The sequence below is a fragment of the Lampris incognitus genome, chromosome 2 (genome assembly GCF_029633865.1).
Source record: "Lampris incognitus isolate fLamInc1 chromosome 2, fLamInc1.hap2, whole genome shotgun sequence".
Lineage (NCBI taxonomy): Eukaryota > Metazoa > Chordata > Actinopteri > Lampriformes > Lampridae > Lampris > Lampris incognitus.
In genome coordinates, this window is record NC_079212.1 from 91,415,281 (window position 1) to 91,435,352 (window position 20,072).

General features: G+C 52.5%; 1 protein-coding gene across 1 annotated transcript; it reads left to right on the top strand.

The window, feature by feature from the left end:
- Window positions 1–4,249: 4,249 nt before the first annotated feature.
- On the top strand, window positions 4,250–13,043 carry oxtra (oxytocin receptor a). The gene is made up of 2 exons (XM_056274899.1): window positions 4,250–5,523; window positions 12,744–13,043. Exons 1-2 carry the CDS (start codon window positions 4,596–4,598, stop codon window positions 12,995–12,997), a joined length of 1,182 nt encoding a protein of 393 aa, XP_056130874.1. The 5' UTR covers window positions 4,250–4,595; the 3' UTR covers window positions 12,998–13,043.
- Window positions 13,044–20,072: the final 7,029 nt, after the last annotated feature.

A 20,072-nucleotide genomic window follows, 5' to 3' on the forward strand; every position in this document is an offset into this window, starting at 1 on the left:
TGTGGTACTGTGTGTCTGTGGTAATGCGTGTCTGTGGTAACGTGTGTCTGTGGTAAGGTGTGTCTGTGGTGTCTGTGGTAACGTGTGTCTGTGGTGTCTGTAGTAAGGTGTGTCTGTGGTGTCTGTTGTACCGTGTGTCTGTGGTGTCTGTGGTAAGGTGTGTCTGTGGTACTGTGTGTCTGTGGTAAGGTGTGTCTGTGGTGTCTGTGGTAACGTGTGTCTGTGGTGTCTGTAGTAAGGTGTGTCTGTGGTGTCTGTGGTAATGCGTGTCTGTGGTAACGTGTGTCTGTGGTGTCTGTGGTAAGGTGTGTCTGTGGTACTGTGTATCTGTGGTACTGTGTGTCTGTGGTAAGGTGTGTCTGTGGTACTGTGTATCTGTGGTAATGCGTGTCTGTGGTGTCTGTGGTAGGGTGTGTCTGTGATGTCTGTGTTACTGTGTGTCTGTGGTAATGCTTGTCTGTGTTACTGTGTGCTGTGGTAAGGTGTGTTTGTGGTACTGTATGTCTGTGGTAATGCGTGCCTGTGGTAACGTGTGTCTGTGGTAACATGTGTCTGTGGTGTCTGTAGTAAGGTGTGTCTGTGGTGTCTGTGGTAATGCGTGTCTGTGGTAACGTGTGTCTGTGGTAAGGTGTGTCTGTGGTGTCTGTGGTAACGTGTGTCTGTGGTGTCTGTAGTAAGGTGTGTCTGTGGTGTCTGTGGTACCGTGTGTCTGTGGTGTCTGTGGTAAGGTGTGTCTGTGGTACTGTGTGTCTGTGGTAAGGTGTGTCTGTGGTGTCTGTGGTAACGTGTGTCTGTGGTGTCTGTAGTAAGGTGTGTCTGTGGTGTCTGTGGTAAGGTGTGTCTGTGGTACTGTGTATCTGTGGTACTGTGTGTCTGTGGTAATGCGTGTCTGTGTTACTGTGTGCTGTGGTAAGGTGTGTCTGTGGTAATGCGTGCCTGTGGTAACGTGTGTCTGTGGTAATGCGTGTCTGTGGTGTCTGTAGTAAGGTGTGTCTGTGGTGTCTGTGGTAATGCGTGTCTGTGGTAACGTGTGTCTGTGGTAAGGTGTGTCTGTGGTGTCTGTGGTAACGTGTGTCTGTGGTGTCTGTAGTAAGGTGTGTCTGTGGTGTCTGTGGTAAGGTGTGTCTGTGGTACTGTGTGTCTGTGGTACCGTGTGTCTGTGGTACTGTGTGTCTGTGGTAAGGTGTGTCTGTGGTACTGTGTATCTGTGGTAATGCGTGCCTGTGGTAACGTGTGTCTGTGGTGTCTGTGGTAAGGTGTGTTTGTGGTAATGCGTGCCTGTGGTAACGTGTGTCTGTGGTGTCTGTGGTACTGTGTATCTGTGGTAATGCGTGTCTGTGGTGTCTGTGGTAAGGTGTGTCTGTGGTAATGCGTGTCTGTGTTACTGTGTGTCTGTGGTAATGCGTGTCTGTGTTACTGTGTGCTGTGGTAAGGTGTGTCTGTGGTACTGTGTGTCTGTGGTAATGCGTGCCTGTGGTAACGTGTGTCTGTGGTGTCTGTGGTACTGTGGTGTCTGTGGTACTGAGTGTCTGTGGTACCGTGTGTCTGTGGTACTGTGTGTCTGTGGTAAGGTGTGTCTGAGGTGTCTGTGGTAACGTGTGTCTGTGGTGTCTGTAGTAAGGTGTGTCTGTGGTGTCTGTGGTAAGGTGTGTCTGTGGTACTGTGTATCTGTGGTACTGTGTGTCTGTGGTAATGCGTGTTTGTGTTACTGTGTGCTGTGGTAAGGTGTGTCTGTGGTACTGTGTGTCTGTGGTAAGGTGTGTCTGTGGTGTCTGTGGTAAGGTGTGTCTGTGGTGTCTGTAGTAAGGTGTGTCTGTGGTGTCTGTGGTAATGCGTGTCTGTGGTAACGTGTGTCTGTGGTGTCTGTGGTAAGGTGTGTCTGTGGTACTGTGTATCTGTGGTACTGTGTGTCTGTGGTAAGGTGTGTCTGAGGTGTCTGTGGTAACGTGTGTCTGTGGTGTCTGTAGTAAGGTGTGTCTGTGGTGTCTGTGGTAAGGTGTGTCTGTGGTACTGTGTATCTGTGGTACTGTGTGTCTGTGGTAATGCGTGTTTGTGTTACTGTGTGCTGTGGTAAGGTGTGTCTGTGGTACTGTGTGTCTGTGGTAAGGTGTATCTGTGGTGTCTGTGGTAAGGTGTGTCTGTGGTGTCTGTAGTAAGGTGTGTCTGTGGTGTCTGTGGTAATGCGTGTCTGTGGTAACGTGTGTCTGTGGTGTCTGTGGTAAGGTGTGTCTGTGGTACTGTGTATCTGTGGTACTGTGTGTCTGTGGTAAGGTGTGTCTGTGGTACCGTGTGTCTGTGGTAAGGTGTGTCTGTGGTACTGTGTGTCTGTGGTAAGGTGTGTCTGTGGTGTCTGTGGTAAGGTGTGTCTGTGATGTCTGTGGTACTGTGTGTCTGTGGTAAGGTGTGTCTGTGGTGTCTGTGGTAAGGTGTGTCTGTGATGTCTGTGGTACTGTGTGTCTGTGGTAATGCGTGTCTGTGGTAAGGTGTGTCTGTGGTGTCTGTGGTAAGGTGTGTCTGTGGTACTGTGTGTCTGTGGTACTGTGTGTCTGGCTCCTCGTCTTGTTGGAGGAATAGCGCTGCTGTGAGTGGCGCATGTGACCGCTGCCATGTTTCAGACCTTTCCTCTGCCTACACGACGGCCTAGGAACCAGTTTGCCCAAGTGCCCTTGGATGCGAGCTGGAGCTTGGGGTGGCGCGGCTGGACGTTGGGTTGGCCATGTGTAGCCACGCCCCCCCGGAAGTTGGGGTGGTGCCAGATGTTACGGTCGCTGTTCCGGTTGTGGGGGGTGAGCTAAAGACGTGGCGCTGCCGCCCAACCTGCGTCCCGACCCCCAGCCTGCGTCCAGGGGCTTCTCAGTTTACTCAGAATAAACACCCACCCGGAGTTCGTGCCGTTCCTGCCAACCAATCAGGATGGAGGAAGGGCGGGGCCAGAGAGGAAAGAACACATCGAGCAAGAGCTCCCTTATCAAAGCAGAGGAAAGAGGAAGACAAACACATGAAGAGTTGATCAACAGTGTTAATATCAGAAATCCCATTTATTACTCGTCAGGATGTGTGTTATCACGGCGTAGACGAGCTGCACGTGGCAGCGATATGTCCTGTCTCAAATAAAGCCAAGGGTGATCAATTCATCAAAATGTCCGGTACTCCCCTAAAAGTCGCGTCGTTTGCCCGACCTGTCTGTGCTGCTGCCCATTCAGCTGCACGCCTGTTGAGTCCGTCAGTCACACAACTCGTCCCACAGCCTCACAACGGAGCCTGCAAGCTGCCAGTCCCCGTTTAATTTGTTTATCGATTAAACGTCCAAGCTGCTCTTATTCACTCACACAGGAGGCCTCCAGTTTAGGTACCCCTCACAGACTCGTGAGAAATGTCTCTTTTACTGGTTTAATATTTCTTTGGACACCGACTAATACCTGGCCAGCTGGCTCCTGTTTTCACCACACACTGTTATAAAGCCAGTTGATCACAAAAAGGCAATTAGATATAAACTACTCGCAACACATAGGCAACACACATGCGCTGCATGAGACCATATTGATCTTCTACGTGTGCGGCCCTGCATGAAGCCAGCTCGCCACTAGTGTGCTGCTGCCCACGGTGTTCAGGCTTGTGTACCCTGTGCAGTTAAGGTTGTGTGTGCAACGTTAGCGCCCTAATCAGGCGTCTTCAGAGCCGCTGTTAGTCTCGTGAGGACGTCTCTGACACCCCTGCACCATCCAAAATACAACTGCCACAGACGCTGGCGTCCTATGTCAAGGCCAAAGGGGGCGTTTTACCACCACTTTGACCGAGCCAATGTTTGCGCAATGTCCACGGATGTTGTCACGATAAATCATTGTTGCGTTACGAACGCAAGACGGCACCAGGGGAACGGAGCGCCGCGTGTTGGGCGGCGCACAGCGACACCCAGTGGTGGCGACGAGTACAGCCTCTGTCCGCGCTCCGGTGGGGAGAGATATAGCAGAGGCGTGTGTGGCGCTGGCCATTCGGAGTCTTGCCAGAGGTGAGCGCTGGCTTCCACCCCTCCAAGAAGCGATCTCTTCGGTGAAAACATTTATTCCCTTGTTTCTATTTTTTTTTTCCCGAGACAAAGAATATGGCAGCCGGTCTCCCCCCACCCGCCCTGCAACGGTGATGTTTCCAGTCCTTGGATCGCCTCCGATTTTGGTTTCTGGGAATTACGCATAAACGGCGGAGTGCGTGCACAAGCCGTGCGTCCCGGTGAGTGGGGAGGTTCGTGTCGTTGCCTGCTCCGCTGGGGGTTGTTCACTTATGTGTTGTAAGATAGCATACAAAGGCTGCTCTGTGTGGTGTAACTCTTCGCTTAAAGCAAACAGCCGAGATTGTTTTTCTGGACTGTTGCGTCTCTCCAACTGTTCTGCACCTTAAAGCCTCAGCAGAGAGCTTCTGCTTGTGGACCACGGAGGAAACAAATTACAAAACACCCTTTTTAGTGTTTTATGATATACCCCATTCGGAGTCGAGCAGATAACTGTCCTTTTAAAACCCGCCAATATCTGGATAGACGAGGCGACCCCTTGATGACCGCACGCCCCTGACGCGTCTGGAGAAAAACGGGGCCGTTCGCGATGGAGAGTCTGTCGAACGAGAGCGACCCGTGGCGCTTCAACGAGTCCTGGCGGAACTTCGGCGTCGGCAACGGGAGCAGCGGGTCGAACCAGACGAACCCCCTGAAACGCAACGAGGAGGTGGCGAAAGTGGAGGTGACCGTGCTCGCGCTGGTGCTCCTGCTGGCGCTGGCTGGAAACCTGTGCGTCCTGCTGGCCATCCACACCACCAAGCACAGCCAGTCCCGCATGTATTACTTCATGAAGCACCTCAGCATCGCCGATCTGGTGGTGGCCATATTCCAAGTCCTCCCCCAGCTCATCTGGGACATAACGTTTCGCTTCTACGGACCCGACCTTCTCTGCAGGCTGGTCAAATACCTACAGGTCGTCGGCATGTTCGCCTCCACCTACATGTTGGTGTTGATGTCCATAGACAGGTGCCTGGCGATTTGCCAGCCACTTCGGTCCCTGCACAAGAGAATAGACCGCTTCTACGTGGCCTTCTCCTGGGGGTTGAGCCTGCTCTTCAGCATCCCGCAGATGTACATCTTCTCCCTGCGGGAGGTCGGGTCCGCCGGGTCGGGGGTGTACGACTGCTGGGGCGACTTCGTGCAGCCCTGGGGAGCCAAGGCTTACATCACCTGGATAAGCCTCACTATTTACATCATTCCGGTGGCCATACTGAGCATCTGCTACGGGCTGATCAGCTTTAAGATATGGCAGAACTTTAAGCTGAAGACCAAGCGGGACCAGTGCATCAGCCTCACGCCCAAGGCTTCCGCGTGCAGCACGCTGGCCCGGGTCAGCAGCGTCAAGCTCATATCCAAGGCCAAAATAACCACCGTCAAAATGACCTTCGTCATCGTCCTGGCTTACATTATCTGCTGGACGCCCTTCTTCTCCGTCCAGATGTGGTCGGCGTGGGATCCAGCTGCGCCCCGGGAAGGTTGGTTGATTTCTATTTTATTTTATTTTAATAAGAATACTTGACCAGGAAAAGTGCCCATCAAAATACGCGCTGCGGGTACAGGATAGGTGGGTGACGCAGGTAAAAGCAAAACGAGTCGCGGCCAAAAGACTGACGTGGCACGGCGGTCCCGGTGGGGCGTCGCGCCCGGAACCGGTGCGCCACAGGCGGGCGGACGCCGGGTGAGTCACCCGCCGCTTACGCGCGCGCGGCTGCTCGGCACAGCGGGGGGGGGGGGGGGCTCTGTTGGTGCTGCACGGTGATGGGGCGCATGTGCCAATTACAGTTTACCTCCTGCCTGGTAGGAAGCCTGCACCGGCGTGTGCGTTCGTGTGCGTGCGTGTGTGTGTGTGTGTGCGGACGTGCCGTTCCAACACTAAACGCGCGTTCTTACCCATTTATTAGATGTTATTTTCTGTCGCAAAGATAACAAAAGAAAAAGGGAGCTGCATGGGGGTTTTAGTTCTGGACCAAGTCACTCCGCAGACACGCGAGAGGGTGGACCTTTTCCTCGCGTGGGTTAATCTTTAATCAAATAAGCGTGGCGTCTTAAACGGCGCCTGGAGGTTAGCTGCCATTTACGTAACAGCCCCGTGTGTCTCCTGTGGGCAGCTATTGATCCATGTGGTGGGCCACACCCATGGCAAGGCCGAAACCTCCCCGTTAGTCTCACAGCGATGGAGATGAAACCCCTCATTCCCATCCTCCTTCTTAGTTCCATGTTCAGTATTTCACCGTCAGTAGTTTGGGTCTGTGTTGCTTTCTTTTGCTGTTTAGACAGGGTGGACTAAAGACCCCAGAGGAGTTGTCAAGGCAAACAGAGGGTTAACATCGTGGCTGCCTTTTGAGTTGCACACCACTAGGGTGCTAAGATGATCTTAGGGTCATGTGTGACCCTAAGACATGCTTGGATCATGTGACCCTATAAAACGAGGGGTGTCCGCTGGTTAAATGCGACCTTCCTGCACCGTGAAAAGGCAAAACCCAGATAGTCACACAGATTGTGATGAAGGACAGGGTGTTGCTTTGTGCAGAATAGATTTGGGGTTTAAAATTAAATTAAGTTGCTTTAATTTAGAGGTTTAATGGCGGCAGCTCATAAATGACCCTTAAGACAAGGGCAGAACACAAAGTGTGGCCAACACGAGGGTTAAAGGGGCATGATCCACATCCTCTGAACTTTACGAGTCCCTAAACTCACACGAATGGGGGGGTGGGGGGAGCAGAAAGCGTAGTGTACAGGAACACGTGCCATGGCCCCAGAAACGCATGATGGAGCTGTGACGTGCAGACCCAGATAGCAAAACTGCTGTGGCCCGGACCCGTCCCACACCCGATACTTCAGCCGGCCCATATACCGCGTGGAATGATGGCGCTCGGGCTGTCCGCGCGTGTTTGCGCATATAACCAAGCCATAGCAATGCCGCATGTGCCACATATTTGCCATATTTGTTTTGTGATATTTGGGCCATATTCACCATTTACCACACGGGCCACTTCAGGGTCACATCCAGATCACATGTTGCCCAGAGCACCGCATCTTTGCCAAAAAAAGGCCCACATGTGATTTGGCATATTTTGGCCATATTTGCTATTATACATGTGGGCCACTTCAGCCTCACATCCATCTTGTCAGGGCCAGAAGAAGACCGTCGGTGCCGCATCATTGCCTGACGTGGCCCACATCCAGATGCTGTCTGGGGAGGCGGCGTGCCGGTGTGCTGGTTTGGCTCGTGCCGCATCATATGCAGGGGTCCATCGGTGGCGTCCCGAGTGGTCCTTATCTTCCTCCAGCAGCATCTCCCCGGAACCGGTCTGGAGAACTTGCAGGGCAACGTTCAAAACCTGTGAGGCAACTACGTCTTACAGAAGGCTGACATGTCGTGAGGAGATGCAGCCAAACCACCAGGGGCTCAGCAGCGGTGCCAGAGAAGAGGGAGCTGAGCAGGACCGGCTCTGTGGCAGCGGTGCCGGAGAAGAGGGAGCTGAGCAGGACCGGCTCTGTGGCAGCGGTGCCGGAGAAGAGGGAGCTGAGCAGGACCGGCTCTGTGGCAGCGGTGCCGGAGAAGAAGGAACTGAGCAGGACCGGCTCTGTGTTGCTGTAAACTAGCACTCCGGGCAGGGAAGGCCTTTGGCTCCCGGATTCATCTTTTTTTTTTTTTGCAGCCTCCTTCAGTGCAGCGGAACACGATGGTGATGTGGTGTGGTGTGATACAGGGCCCGCTGCACGTGAGGAGGGCCAGGACCGCACGTGCGCGATGCACGGTGTTTGTGTACAGTGGCTGGGCCAAGGGTCGCTCTGTGCGGCGGTAGAGTGTCCATTAGAGTCATAATTCTGCAGCGCCAGCTCAAACCAAACGGCGCGTGACACGCGTCTTCTCCTCGACACGAGGAATGGATCCTCCGCTAAACGATTGCTAACGAGCCCTCGAGCCGGCTTATTACCGTTCATCGAGAAAGACCCGACACGCAGATGAGGTCATTAGTCTGCACCGTCTGCGGTCGCCCACCAGGATTACATAACCGTCTCCTGTACTCATGTCTTGGTCGGGAAGACTGGGTAGTACGCCGCCTCTTGAACACTGATTTTTATTTTATTTCTGTTACTTTATTTATTCACTCGCCTTGTGCCACAGCGCGGAACAAAAATCTCAATATCTTAAGCAGGATGCGGCCTGCTGGTTTGCCCCATGAGAGACCGTTACGCGGTGATCCGTTACGATCAGAGCCAGAACACATCGCTTTCGCTACTTTCTCGGCCATAAATCACTTTGACACTCAGACCCGAGTGGAGGTTTGCTGTTTGCTGGGCTCTTCCGAGGCGCTTGAACGCAAAAGGTGCCCACATGGAGCCCTCCGTGCCTGACAGGTCGTGTAGGCAGCAGACGCCAACCGCTTTGGCAGGTTATGCCACTTGTGTTCCTGCACCCCTGGGATCCCGGTGACAGAATGGCGCTGACAGTCTACGTTAGATGCAGCGGCACGTCAGGGTTAAAGCCTGGTGGAGATGGTGGTGGAGACGGTGGTGCCGCCTCCCGTCTCAGCAGTCCTGCCGTGCTGGAAGCGTCTCATTCCTCCGCCTCTGATGCTGACTCACCCTCAGCGTGCCACCGGCCAGCATGAGGAGGAGGACCGGACTCTCAGCCCGGTCTTTCACATCTCCTGCTTCCTCCTGCAGGTTTATATCTCAACCCCCTGAGCTGAGAGCTGTGCACACATCCACTGACACACACGCGCGCGCGCGTGTGTGCGTACAAATGCGCGTCCGTGTGTATGCGCGCGCGTGTGTATGTGTGCGTGTGTATGGTTGCGTGCACGTGTGTATATGCATAAGCGTGCGTGCGTGTGTGGGTGCATGCGTGTGTGTGTGCGTGTGCGCGCGCGTGTTCTTGCACTTATATCTTTGTTGGGACCAGTTTGAGTATTTAACCATCTGAGTGAAGACATTTGTGCAAAGTGAGGACAGTTTGCCCGGTCCTCACTTCTTTAAGGGTCATCATTAGGGTTAGGACGTGGGTTTAGGGTTAGATCTAGGTTCAGGTTCGGGTTAGGGTAAGGGCTGGCAATGAATGAGGGTCCTCACATACACAATAGTGTGTGGAGGGGGGGCGGGGGGACGTGGAGGGTCGGTGGGTGTCACTCTCAGCTCACAGCAGGAGGGTCCTGGTTTGCCCCCAGCCCTTCCGTGTGCGGTTTGCGTGTCCTCCCTGCGTTTGCGTGGCACCTCTGGTTTCTACCCACAATGCAACACACACGCACGGTGGACGAATTGGACACTATTAAACTGCCTGTTCACAGTGTGTGTGTGTGTGTGTGTGTGTGTGTGTTCGAGCCCTACGTGTCCATCGTGTCCCTCGCCTCCTGCCTCGTATCTGAGCTGAATTCAGCCGGTATGCACGACGCAATCAGTAGGTTTTGTTGTATTGATGGGCTGCGGTCGTCTGTCGGTATCGTCTGTCGGTATCGTCTGTCGGTATATCGGCCGTGACAGACGGTCATTTAGGCAGCTGTTAAACAACAAAAGAGTGATTTTTAGGCGTTTCTGTTTGCAGCGCACTCCCCCCCCCCACCCCCACCCATGGAGGACGCAATGATCTAACTGAGTAGCTGCTCCATCAGGTAATTCCCCGCGTGATTCAGGGGAGGCTGAAGTCCTCCTCTGCTCGCGCCCGGGCTGGTCGGGATGCTGGCTGACAGCTACTTAGGCCGGTCTCCCGGGGACCCTTCTGCACATTTTACCTCGTGTCCTCCGGCCCAATAATTGATTTTGTTATCGCCCAGCGCAAATGATCTGTGACACCCAGCCTCACGTTACCCCAAAGCAGGGCAAATTCATACACGCCTGGTTCCTGATTCAAGTCTGATTAGTCACGCGACCCTGCAGCCTTGCGTTCTTAGAAAACGCGTCATAATCTTGCAAAGTGACGCAATAACGGTGTTGTTGTGGGTTTGTTCCCTGGGCTTTGTGTTGGCTATCGGAGAGGTTTGCGTTTTTAAGTTGCTGGCTGCGTCTTCTGGAACCTCGTGTGCAGCGCCGCTAGAAGGATGAAGCGCGGCGCCCTCGGCCGGAAGCCAGTCTGGCTGCAAAGCGGACGTCGCGGTGAGTCACGCCGAGAGCCCTGTACATCACATCCTCAACGGCTCGCCATCAGTCCTCGTTAATGGTGTGGCACCGGGTTTTGCGCCCTGCCAGTGATCGTTTTCGGCAAACGGTGTTCATCAGGAGCGGCGGGGGGCAGTCGTTAGAGGTCGTGCTGGGAGAGGAAGGCCCCCGAACATGGGACAGACATTAGCAATCAGCCGGGATATGAGCCTGTTGCATTAATCTGGAAGTCATTTGCCAAATGTCAGGTGATACATGGCGCCCAGTGCGCCGCTGCTGGACGCTCTCCGCGGAGCAGCACGGCGGGGCGGGGGAGGCGTTTTGCTCCTTTCTCCTTCTGTCTCTGTCAGGAGGTGGCCGTGGTCCCTGCAGCGCGCTGCCGCAAATGTCTGCTCTCATTTGTCCACCTCAGCTGCTCTTCTTCTTCTGCATTTGTCTTATTCTCACTGATGCACTCACTGCCGTCTCTGCTAGAATGAAGTTTGTATCTATAACGCCGTACAAGCATCTATCACGCCCTAGAAGCATCTATTGCATCTATAACGCCCATACAATAATGTGTATTACAATGACTAACGGCTGTGGCTGAAGACTGTGAAATAGCACTGAAGTCTCATTATGCATCTTTACAAAACCTCAGCAAAACAAGTTGGCTATGACGCGTTATGACATTTGAGACATAAACAGGCTAATGATGACATATTTATAATGCATAAATCCGTTTTAAATTGATATAATGTATCATTAAGGTGGTTTTGAGGTGTTGTGAGAGCGTATACACGGTTATAATGAATCTTACAATTGCTTATAGCTACACTCATAGGGCGTTATAGATGCAAGCTTCATAGAAAGTGTTATCGACAATTTCATATGACGATTAAAAATATACCATAGGAATGCAATAAAAGATCTTGGCTATTGTACGAGGAGTTTGTGGTACCCAGAAAAAAACAGTGGCTGCTAAAAGTTTGGAGGCTTGCTGAAGCTGTGACACTATATAGTGTCACGACCGAGGCCGTCATTTTGACGGTTTCGGATTTTCAAAGTTTAACAACTTTGTGGAAAAAAAGATACAGATCCGCCGCTCTCTGAATGCTCATAAAGTTGCATATATTTGCATTAAAATGAATTTTAGATCAATTGCACAGGAAAAGAGTTATGATAAGAGCTACCTAAAACGACCATGAGCGGTCAAAATGACCGCGCGTCATGTCACTATTTATGACGTCTGTTGGTGGCGTCATTTCCTTCGTGAAGTTCGTTGCTCTGTCCTAGGAACACACCAGCGCCCTCCAGTGCGGAGAAATAGTCTAAACTTGATGTGTGATTATGTCCAACGTGTCTGGTTACAGACGCCGTTACAGACGCACCATGACTACCACCGAGGCGCTGCAGTGTTTACAGGCGTTGGACAGCGGCCATTTTAAATTGTTTGAAAAATAGTATTAAAGTTGTTAATTTTGGTGTCAGTTAGTTTCCTAACAGACACACTAACATAAGTAATGCATTAATATCTCTACTGGGTATTTATCTTGACAGAATATAGACTTTAAACACCGTGGCGGTCATTTTGACGGCCCGTGGTCATTTTAGGTAGGAGTGAAATCTGGGTCGTTCTACTTTGGTTTTCACTGATTGCACAGTTGGTGTTAAACTTTAAGTAAACACGAATGTGACTTCATTGTATGAAGAAATGTAAAAGCTAGTGGATCAGGACTCGATGTTGGAGTGGGCCATGACGGATGCGATGTGCAGTCCCAGGTCGGGCCGCCTGCCAGGCGTTTCCTCAGCACAGTGAGTGCGTTTTAGCTGAAGGCTTGAAATAAAATGTTTATTCTGGATTAAAAACAAAACATAGTTTCAATTTCAGATCAGCACATTCCTTATGACTGACCAGTGAAACGCGTGAAGGCTTATTCATCTTATGGGCTCAATGTAAACGCTTTGATTTAGGGAAACAGCAAAGCTTAGGGCTCTCTGGGAGTATCTGGCATTGTGTATGTTTATTTGTTCGGTGTACACAGTGAGCAGTGTAGCACACTACACCTGTTTTTAATGTGAGAGGAGTTTGTGAAAACCCAAGTTGAGTTACGACTGCGGTGAAAGAACAGTCTGGAAAGAGGCGCGTGGTAATTTACTGAGTCTGGATGAGGTCGCGAGCTGAAATAAAGTCATAATAGATATCGGGAGATGAAATATTCTGCTGCGAGTCTGCAGAGAAATATTTTTCCTGTTTTCTAGCCACCAACTGGGTGAATGGTGGAAATAAAGGGTCATTAATCAATCGTGAGCCTAATATCTACTGACTTCATGTCCCACTCTCCTTAAGGGGGGATGTATTGATCCAACTAACCCCGACTCCTTTCTTTTTTTACTGAATTCTATTTTCGTGCATATGTCCTTCGCAGAGGACACCAACCTGATTGGAGGTGTCATCAGCCTTCACGTCATTCTCTGGCCTTGTGTTGGCTGTGTAGCCGTGCAGTAAACCTGATTCATGCAGTAAACCTGACTCTCTCTCTCTCTCTCTCTCTCTCTCTCTCTCTCTCTCTCTCTCTCTCTCTCTCTCTCTCTCTCTCTCTCTCCTCTTCCTCAGCCATGCCCTTCATCATCTCCATGCTGTTGGCGAGCCTCAACAGCTGCTGCAACCCCTGGATCTACATGTGCTTCGCGGGCCACCTCTTCCAGGACCTCAGGCAGAACTTCCTGTGCTGCTCGGCCCACTACCTGAAGTCTTCCCAGTGCCGCTGTGACAGAGACTTTGACTCCAGCCACAAGAGCAACTCCTCCACCTTCGTCATCAAGAGCACCAGCAGCCAGAGGAGCATCACCCAAACCTCCACCACGTAACACAACCCCCAACGCCCAAACTGACACCACCAGCACCCGTCTCCTGTCCCCGTACCCCCCCCACACACACACACCACCACCACTCAGCCCCCTCCCCTCCCTCCCTTTACCAAATGGCCCTGCCCCGAACAATGACCCTCCACCCATGATGCCTCGTGCCCTCCGTTCACTCGCCTAAAGAAGGAAAAACACTGACCAGTTACAGCATTAATATGTTTCCCCGCGCCTGATGACAGTCAAAATGTCAGGCGTGTGCGTGTGCGCGCACGTTCTTTTGTTGCTGGACCTCAGCCAACTCCTCCTCCCCCTGCAGGCCGCACCGAGCAGCCGCCTGTATCTCTGATCTGGGAATGTTCGTATGTATATGTTGACATTTTCCAAAAGAGCAGGATGGCATATTGTGAGAGATTTACGCAAATCACACGTGAGCAGAGTTTATAAGCGCCCCCCCTCGGCCGCCCCCCCCGGCCGCCACACTACTGCCTCCAAGCTTGATGATGATGATGATGATGATGATGTGCTGTCCTGTTGTTGGTGTTGTGCGCCATGTTAACCCTTTTGATGCACCTGCACTCTGCACTATGGCAAACAGACTGGCAGGGTTTTAACTGATTGTTATGTATTTAGTGAGACGCCATGGCTTTACGACAACAATAGAGCGCCCTCTAGAGTTGTTGGTACCAGTCTTCTACTACTACTACTACTACTTCCGGCTGGGGGCGCCACAGCGGATCATCCGCTTCCATCTCTTCCTGTCCTCTCCATCTTCCTCTGTCACACCAGCCACCTGCATGTCCTCCCTCACCACATCCATAAACCTCCTCTTTGGCCTTCCTCTTCTCCTCTTCCCTGGCGGCTCCGTATTCAGCATTCTTCTCCCAACATACCCAGCATCTCTCCTCCACACATGTCCACACCACCTCAATCTTGCCTCTCTTGCTTTGTCTCCAAACCGTCCAACCTGAGCTGTCCCTCTAATATACTCGTTCCTAATCCTGTCCTTCTTCATCACGCCCAATGAAAATCTTATCATCTTCATCTCTGCCACCTCCAGCTCCACCTCCTGTCTTTTCATCAGTGCCACTGTCTCCAAACCATATAACATAGCTGGTCTCACAACCATCTTGTAAACCTTCCCTTTAACTCTTGCTGGTACCCTTCTGTCACAAATCACTCCTGACACTCTTCTCCACCCACTCCACCCTGCCTGCACCCTCTTCTTCCCCTCTCTCCTGCACTCCCCGTTACTTTGGACAGTTGACCCCAAGTATTTAAACTAATACACCTTCGTCACCTCTACTCCTTGCATCCTCACCATCCCACTGTCCTCCCTCTCATTCATGCATAGGTATTCCGTCTTGCTCCTACTGACTTCCATTCCTCTTCTCTCCAGTGCATGCCTCCACCTCCCCAGGCTCTCCTCCACCTGCACCCTACTCTCACTACAGATCACAATGTCATCCGCGAACATCATAGTCCACGGAGACTCCTGCCTGATCTCGTCCGTCAACCTGTCCATCACCATTGCAAACAAGTAAACACCAATAAACCCTGAAAAATATATGCAAAAAAAACAAAACAAAAAAAATCAAAACAAAAAACAGCAATACTCAACGTGTCAAAAAGTTCGAGAGCCATCTATTCAAAGACAGTCATCCTGAAATGTGTTACCCTTTGTAGCCAAGCTAATTGTGTCTTATGGTTTATAATTTGATACAAATGTTTCCAGTGTGAGCCATGTTGATAATGAAGCATGTCGTGTTCATTGTGTTGGCATCAAATGGAAAGCAGCCCCTGCAACAGATGCAGCAGCAGCACCACCACCTGCAGCCTTTGAATCTCAGTGTGGTGTAGAATACAGAGCTGGGTTGTCAGTTGTCTGATGATACGTAACCTCAAATAAACAGTTGTCAGGAGGCGGACACTTTGAGCAAGGCACCCTGGGGCTCACACACTAACGAGCTTGATCTCTTAACGGACCTTGTACAACCACATTATCCACACTCCCCCAATGTCCAACTGAGGTCCGCTATGTGTTAGAATCAAAGTCACACTTGGCAGGGGACGCACTCCTTGACAAAATGAATATTTGATGCTTCAGGTACCGCCGTTTCAGAGTGAAACATAAGAACAATATTGCAGGACGCGATATGATTCTCGACAGACCACACCCAGTCCGCTGACATGGAAGTGAACTGTTGGCACGAGTGTAACACGTGTGTATGAATGATTTCCTCTGGCAAAATATTCTCTTTTTTGGGGGGGGGGTTCCCTCTCCCCCCCCCCAATTGTACTTGGCCAATTGCCCCACTCTTCCGAGCCGTCCTGGTCGCTGCTCCTTCCCCTCTGACGATCCGGGGAGGGCTGCAGACTCCCACGTGCCTCCTCCGATACACGTGGAGGTCGCCAGCCGCTTCTTTTCACCTGACAGTGAGGAGTTTCACCAGGGGGACGTAGCGCGTGGGAGGATCACGCTATTCCCCCTCCCCCTTGAACAGGCGCCCCGACCGACCAGAGGAGGCGCTAGTGCGGCGACCAGGACACACACCCACCCGCTGTTGTATTTTGTATTTTTTTACCACATCCCCTCCACCTGTAGAGTTTTTTAAATGCCATCCTCCTCTTCGAGCCCTTCAGTGACAGACGCCATGGGTGCATCATTACTGCGCAGTCTTACCGCTTCTTTTTGGAAGTACGTGTTGAATACTTGATTCCAGGCGTGTGTACAGGTAATGTATATTAGAAAAAAGAAAATACTGGGTCAGAGGGTATAACCCGCCTTAACCGAAACTCTACTTGAAGTTGTAAAAATCACAATCAGGAGTAAAAGAGAGGACGAGCCCAGTTTCTCCTTTCATGGTCACAAATTTGGCTCTTGTGTCCATAGAGCCACACATGGCTCACCAGAACACGCAGATCCCACATGTGCATTTTGAGTGTTGTATTTTGCAAAAAGAAAAAAGACAAAAAACAGACATGTCTATCTTATTTATTTTGAATAAAAATGTATGTGTAACCTCACGGGAGGTGTTTCTTTTCCTTTCCCATCTCAGTCGAAGGTTCGTGAAAGTGTGTGGAAGAGCTGGTTGTGAGAGTGGATTTCGTGTCCATCTTGTGGAGGTGATGAAGCTCTGGTTGTGAGAGCGGATTTCGTGTCCATCTTGTGGAGGTGGGGGTGATGAAGTTCTGGTTGTGAGAGTGGATTTCGTGTCCATCTTGTGGAGGTGGAGGTGAGGAAGTTGTGAGAGTGGATTTCGTGTCCATCTTGTGAAGGTGGGGGTGATGAAGTTCTGGTTGCGAGAGTGGATTTCGTGTCCATCTTGTGAAGGTGGAGGTGAGGAAGCTCTGGTTGTGAGTGGATTTCGTGACCATCTTGTGGAGGTGATGAAGCTCTGGTTGTGAGAATGGATTTCGTGTCCATCTTGTGAAGGTGGGGGTGATGAAGTTGTGAGAGTGGATTTCGTGTCCATCTTGTGAAGGTGGGGGTGATGAAGTTCTGGTTGTGAGAGTGGATTTCGTGTCCATCTTGTGAAGGTGGAGGTGAGGAAGCTCTGGTTGTGAATGGATTTCGTGACCATCTTGTGGAGGTGAGGAAGCTCTGGTTGTGAGAATGAATTTCGTGTCCATCTTGTGAAGGTGGGGGTGATGAAGTTGTGAGAGTGGATTTCGTGTCCATCTTGTGAAGGTGGGGGTGATGAAGTTGTGAGAGTGGATTTCGTGTCCATCTTGTGAAGGTGGAGGTGATGAAGCTCTGGTTGTGAGAGTGGATTTCGTGTCCATCTTGTGCAGGTGCAGGTGATGAAGCTCTGGTTGTGAGTGGATTTCGTGTCCATCTTGTGAAGGTGGAGGTGATGAAGTTGTGAGAGTGGATTTCGTGTCCATCTTGTAGAGGTGGAGGTGATGAAGTTGTGAGAGTGGATTTCGTGTCCATCTTGTGCAGGTGCAGGTGATGAAGCTCTGGTTGTGAGAGTGGATTTCGTGTCCATCTTGTGGAGGTGGAGGTGATGGAGGCCCTTGGTTACAATGTCAGCGGGCACAGAAACCAGCACGTGGAGGAAACTGTGATTGCGTTTCTGCAGCCACAAGTGCACGCTCCACTGGCTCGACAGCGCCTCCTGCAGGCTCACCTTGTGTGGCTGATACCTTCATCATTCAGAATATAGAAGCTGCTGCACGGCTCCAAGTAGCTTCTGCTAAGCGTGCGCGCAGAACGCAGTTGTGTTGTGCCTGCAGGAAACGGTACCAGGGATTCTGTCGTGTGGACTCTCTGCCGTCTTGCAGGCTGGTTTTGCTTGACAAAGTGACACCATGGCTGGGAAACGTTAGTGTGTGTCTGTATGCAGCGGCGTCGTAGTGTGTGTGTGTGTGTGTGTGGGGGGGGGGACCTACCAGTGCCCAGACGGAAGGGGGCGCCCTCGGGAATCCTGGAATTAAAAGTTTGTTTTGGTTTACAACATTTTATTTCTAACTAATTAGCGTCATAACTTCAGTTAAAGTTGGCTCAATACATCGGCTGAGGGACTCAAAGCAAAATAGTGAAGGTTCTCTGAGGCCCCTCTCACCGCTTACAAAAGGTGCAAAATGGTTTAGTGCGCCCCTCACGAGCATCTCTCAGTGCAGCTCATCTAATCCTGTCGCGAGTGGCCGCTGATACAAGCGCGAACGCAGAGTCACGTCTTCACCAAAGAAACCAAAAACCTGGGTTCCAGAAAAGAAAGGGAAAGAAGGAAAAAATGAGGGGGAACAACTGTTGCGTCTACTGTGGAATAAACATCATGGGTGTCAGCATCAGTACCCTAAGATGCACCAAAGTTTGAAGTGCTACTGTGGTGATACACAAGCGAGGGTAGATTCACCAGGGGCTGCTGCTCCTTAAAGGCAGACGTCCAGAGTGCTGACGTAGGCACTGCGTAGTGTTTCCGGGGCGGAGCCATGTTGGCAGCAGCCTAGCTCAATAGCAGCTATGAGCGCCGGCGAGAACAGCAGGCTGTTGTTTATCAAGGACGCCTCATCTGGCCGGCGGCTGCTGGTCGATTCGGGCGCTCAGCGTAGCATCCTGCCTGCATCGGCCGCGGACACCATGACCGGCGGTCCAGGCCCCCGGATGGATGCCGCGAACGGCACGCCCATACGTACCTACGGCACCAGGTATGTGGAGGTGTGTTTCGGCGGGAGGGGTTTCGACTGGGACTTCGTTATGGCCGCGGTGTCGCTGCTTGTGGATGTTACGAACTGTCGTTTGATCGGTGCCGTCTCTTTCGCTACATACCCGTGCACACCGGGAGGCGCAGGGACGCTCGGCCTGTCAAACATGCTCGCCGCCGGAGACACGTATCAACGCCTGCTGGCAGAGTTCCCTGACCTCACCACAACCACGTTCTCGTCAGCGGTGGTCAAGCACGGCGTGGAGCACCATATTGCCACCGACGGCCCCCCGGTCTACGCACGTGCTCGGCGCCTCGACTCTGCTAAGCTCGCGATCGCCAAGGAGGAGTTTGCCACCATGGAACGCCTCGGCATCGTGCGCCGCTCGGACAGCCCGTGGGCCTCCCCCCTGCACATGGTTTCTAAGGCTGACGGCGGTTGGCGTCCCTGCGGCGATTTTTGTCGCCTGAACAACGCCACAACCCCTGACCGGTACCCCGTCCCGCACATACAGGACTTCTCCGCCCACCTGGCGGGGAACACCATCTTTTCCAAAGTAGATTTGGTGCGGGGCTACCACCAGATACCGGTCTACCCTCGGGACGTGCCCAAGACAGTGGTCATCACGCCATTTGGACTCTTCGAGTTCCTGAGGATGCCCTTCGGTCTCAAGGGGGCAGCGCAGACATTCCAGCGGCTGATGGACTCTGTGCTGCGGGATATGCCGTTCTTGTTTGTTTACTTGGATGACATTCTCGTGGCCAGCGGAGGAGCACCTGACGAACCTCTGGTAGTTGTTCGAGCGGCTCAGTGCGCATGGACTCATAGTCACCCCGCCAAGTGTCAGTTTGGCCTGTCGTCCATCGACTACCTCGGCCACCGCATCTCCCTACAAGGAGCCGTTCCACGTCCTGCCAGAGTGGACGCCGTCACCAGTTTTCCACGCCCCCGCACTGTGAAGTCCCTGCAGGAGTTCTTGGGCATGGTGAACTTTTATAATTCCCCACGCAGCTCACCGCATGCGGCCCTTGTACGAGGCCCTGCGGGGCAAGGACGCCAAGGGCGAGGTAGACTGATCCCCGGGGATGGACGAAGCTTTCGACGACGCCAAGGCTGCACTGGCCAATGCCGCTTTGCTGGTGCACCCGTCACTCAGTACCTCGATTGCCCTCACGACCGATGCCTCTGACTATGTGGTCGGGGCGGTGTGCGAGCAGTGGGTGGGCGGCGCCTGGCAGCACCTTGCCTTCTTTAGCAAACAGCTTAAGGACAACGAGCGGAAGGACAGCACCTTCGACCGGGAGCTCCTGGGTCTCTTCTTCGCCTCCCGACACTTCAGGTTCCTGTTGGAAGGCCGCCGTTTCACTGCCTTTGTCGACCAAAAGCCGCTGACTTTAGCCATGGCCAAGACCTCCGAGCCGTGGTCCGGGCGCCAACAGCGTCAGCTCTCTGCCATCTCAGAGTTTACCACGGACATCCGACACGTGGCTGGCAAGGACAACTTGGTCGCTGACTGCCTCTCCCGGGCGGTGGCAGGGTCCGTTAACTTGGGACTCGATTACGCTGCCATGGCTGCAGACCAAGCCGCTGACGCGGACATCCAGGCCTATGGGATGGCCGCTACGGGGCTGCGGTTGGAGGATGTGGTGTTTGACAGCGCCAAAGCCACGCTCCTCTGTGACGTTTCCACGGGCCAGCCCCGCCCCATGGTGCCCACCGGCAGGCGGCGCCGTGTTTTTGACGTTATCCATGGCCTTTCCTACCCGGGTGTGAAGGCGTCCACTACGCTGGTGGGGGCCAAGTTCGTCTGGCCCGGCCTCAGTAAGGACGTCAAGCCCTGGGCTGACTCCTGCGTGGCGTGCCAGCGTTCCAAAGTACACCGTCATACCAAAGCCCCTTTGGCGCCATTCCTGGTGCCCGAGTGGCATTG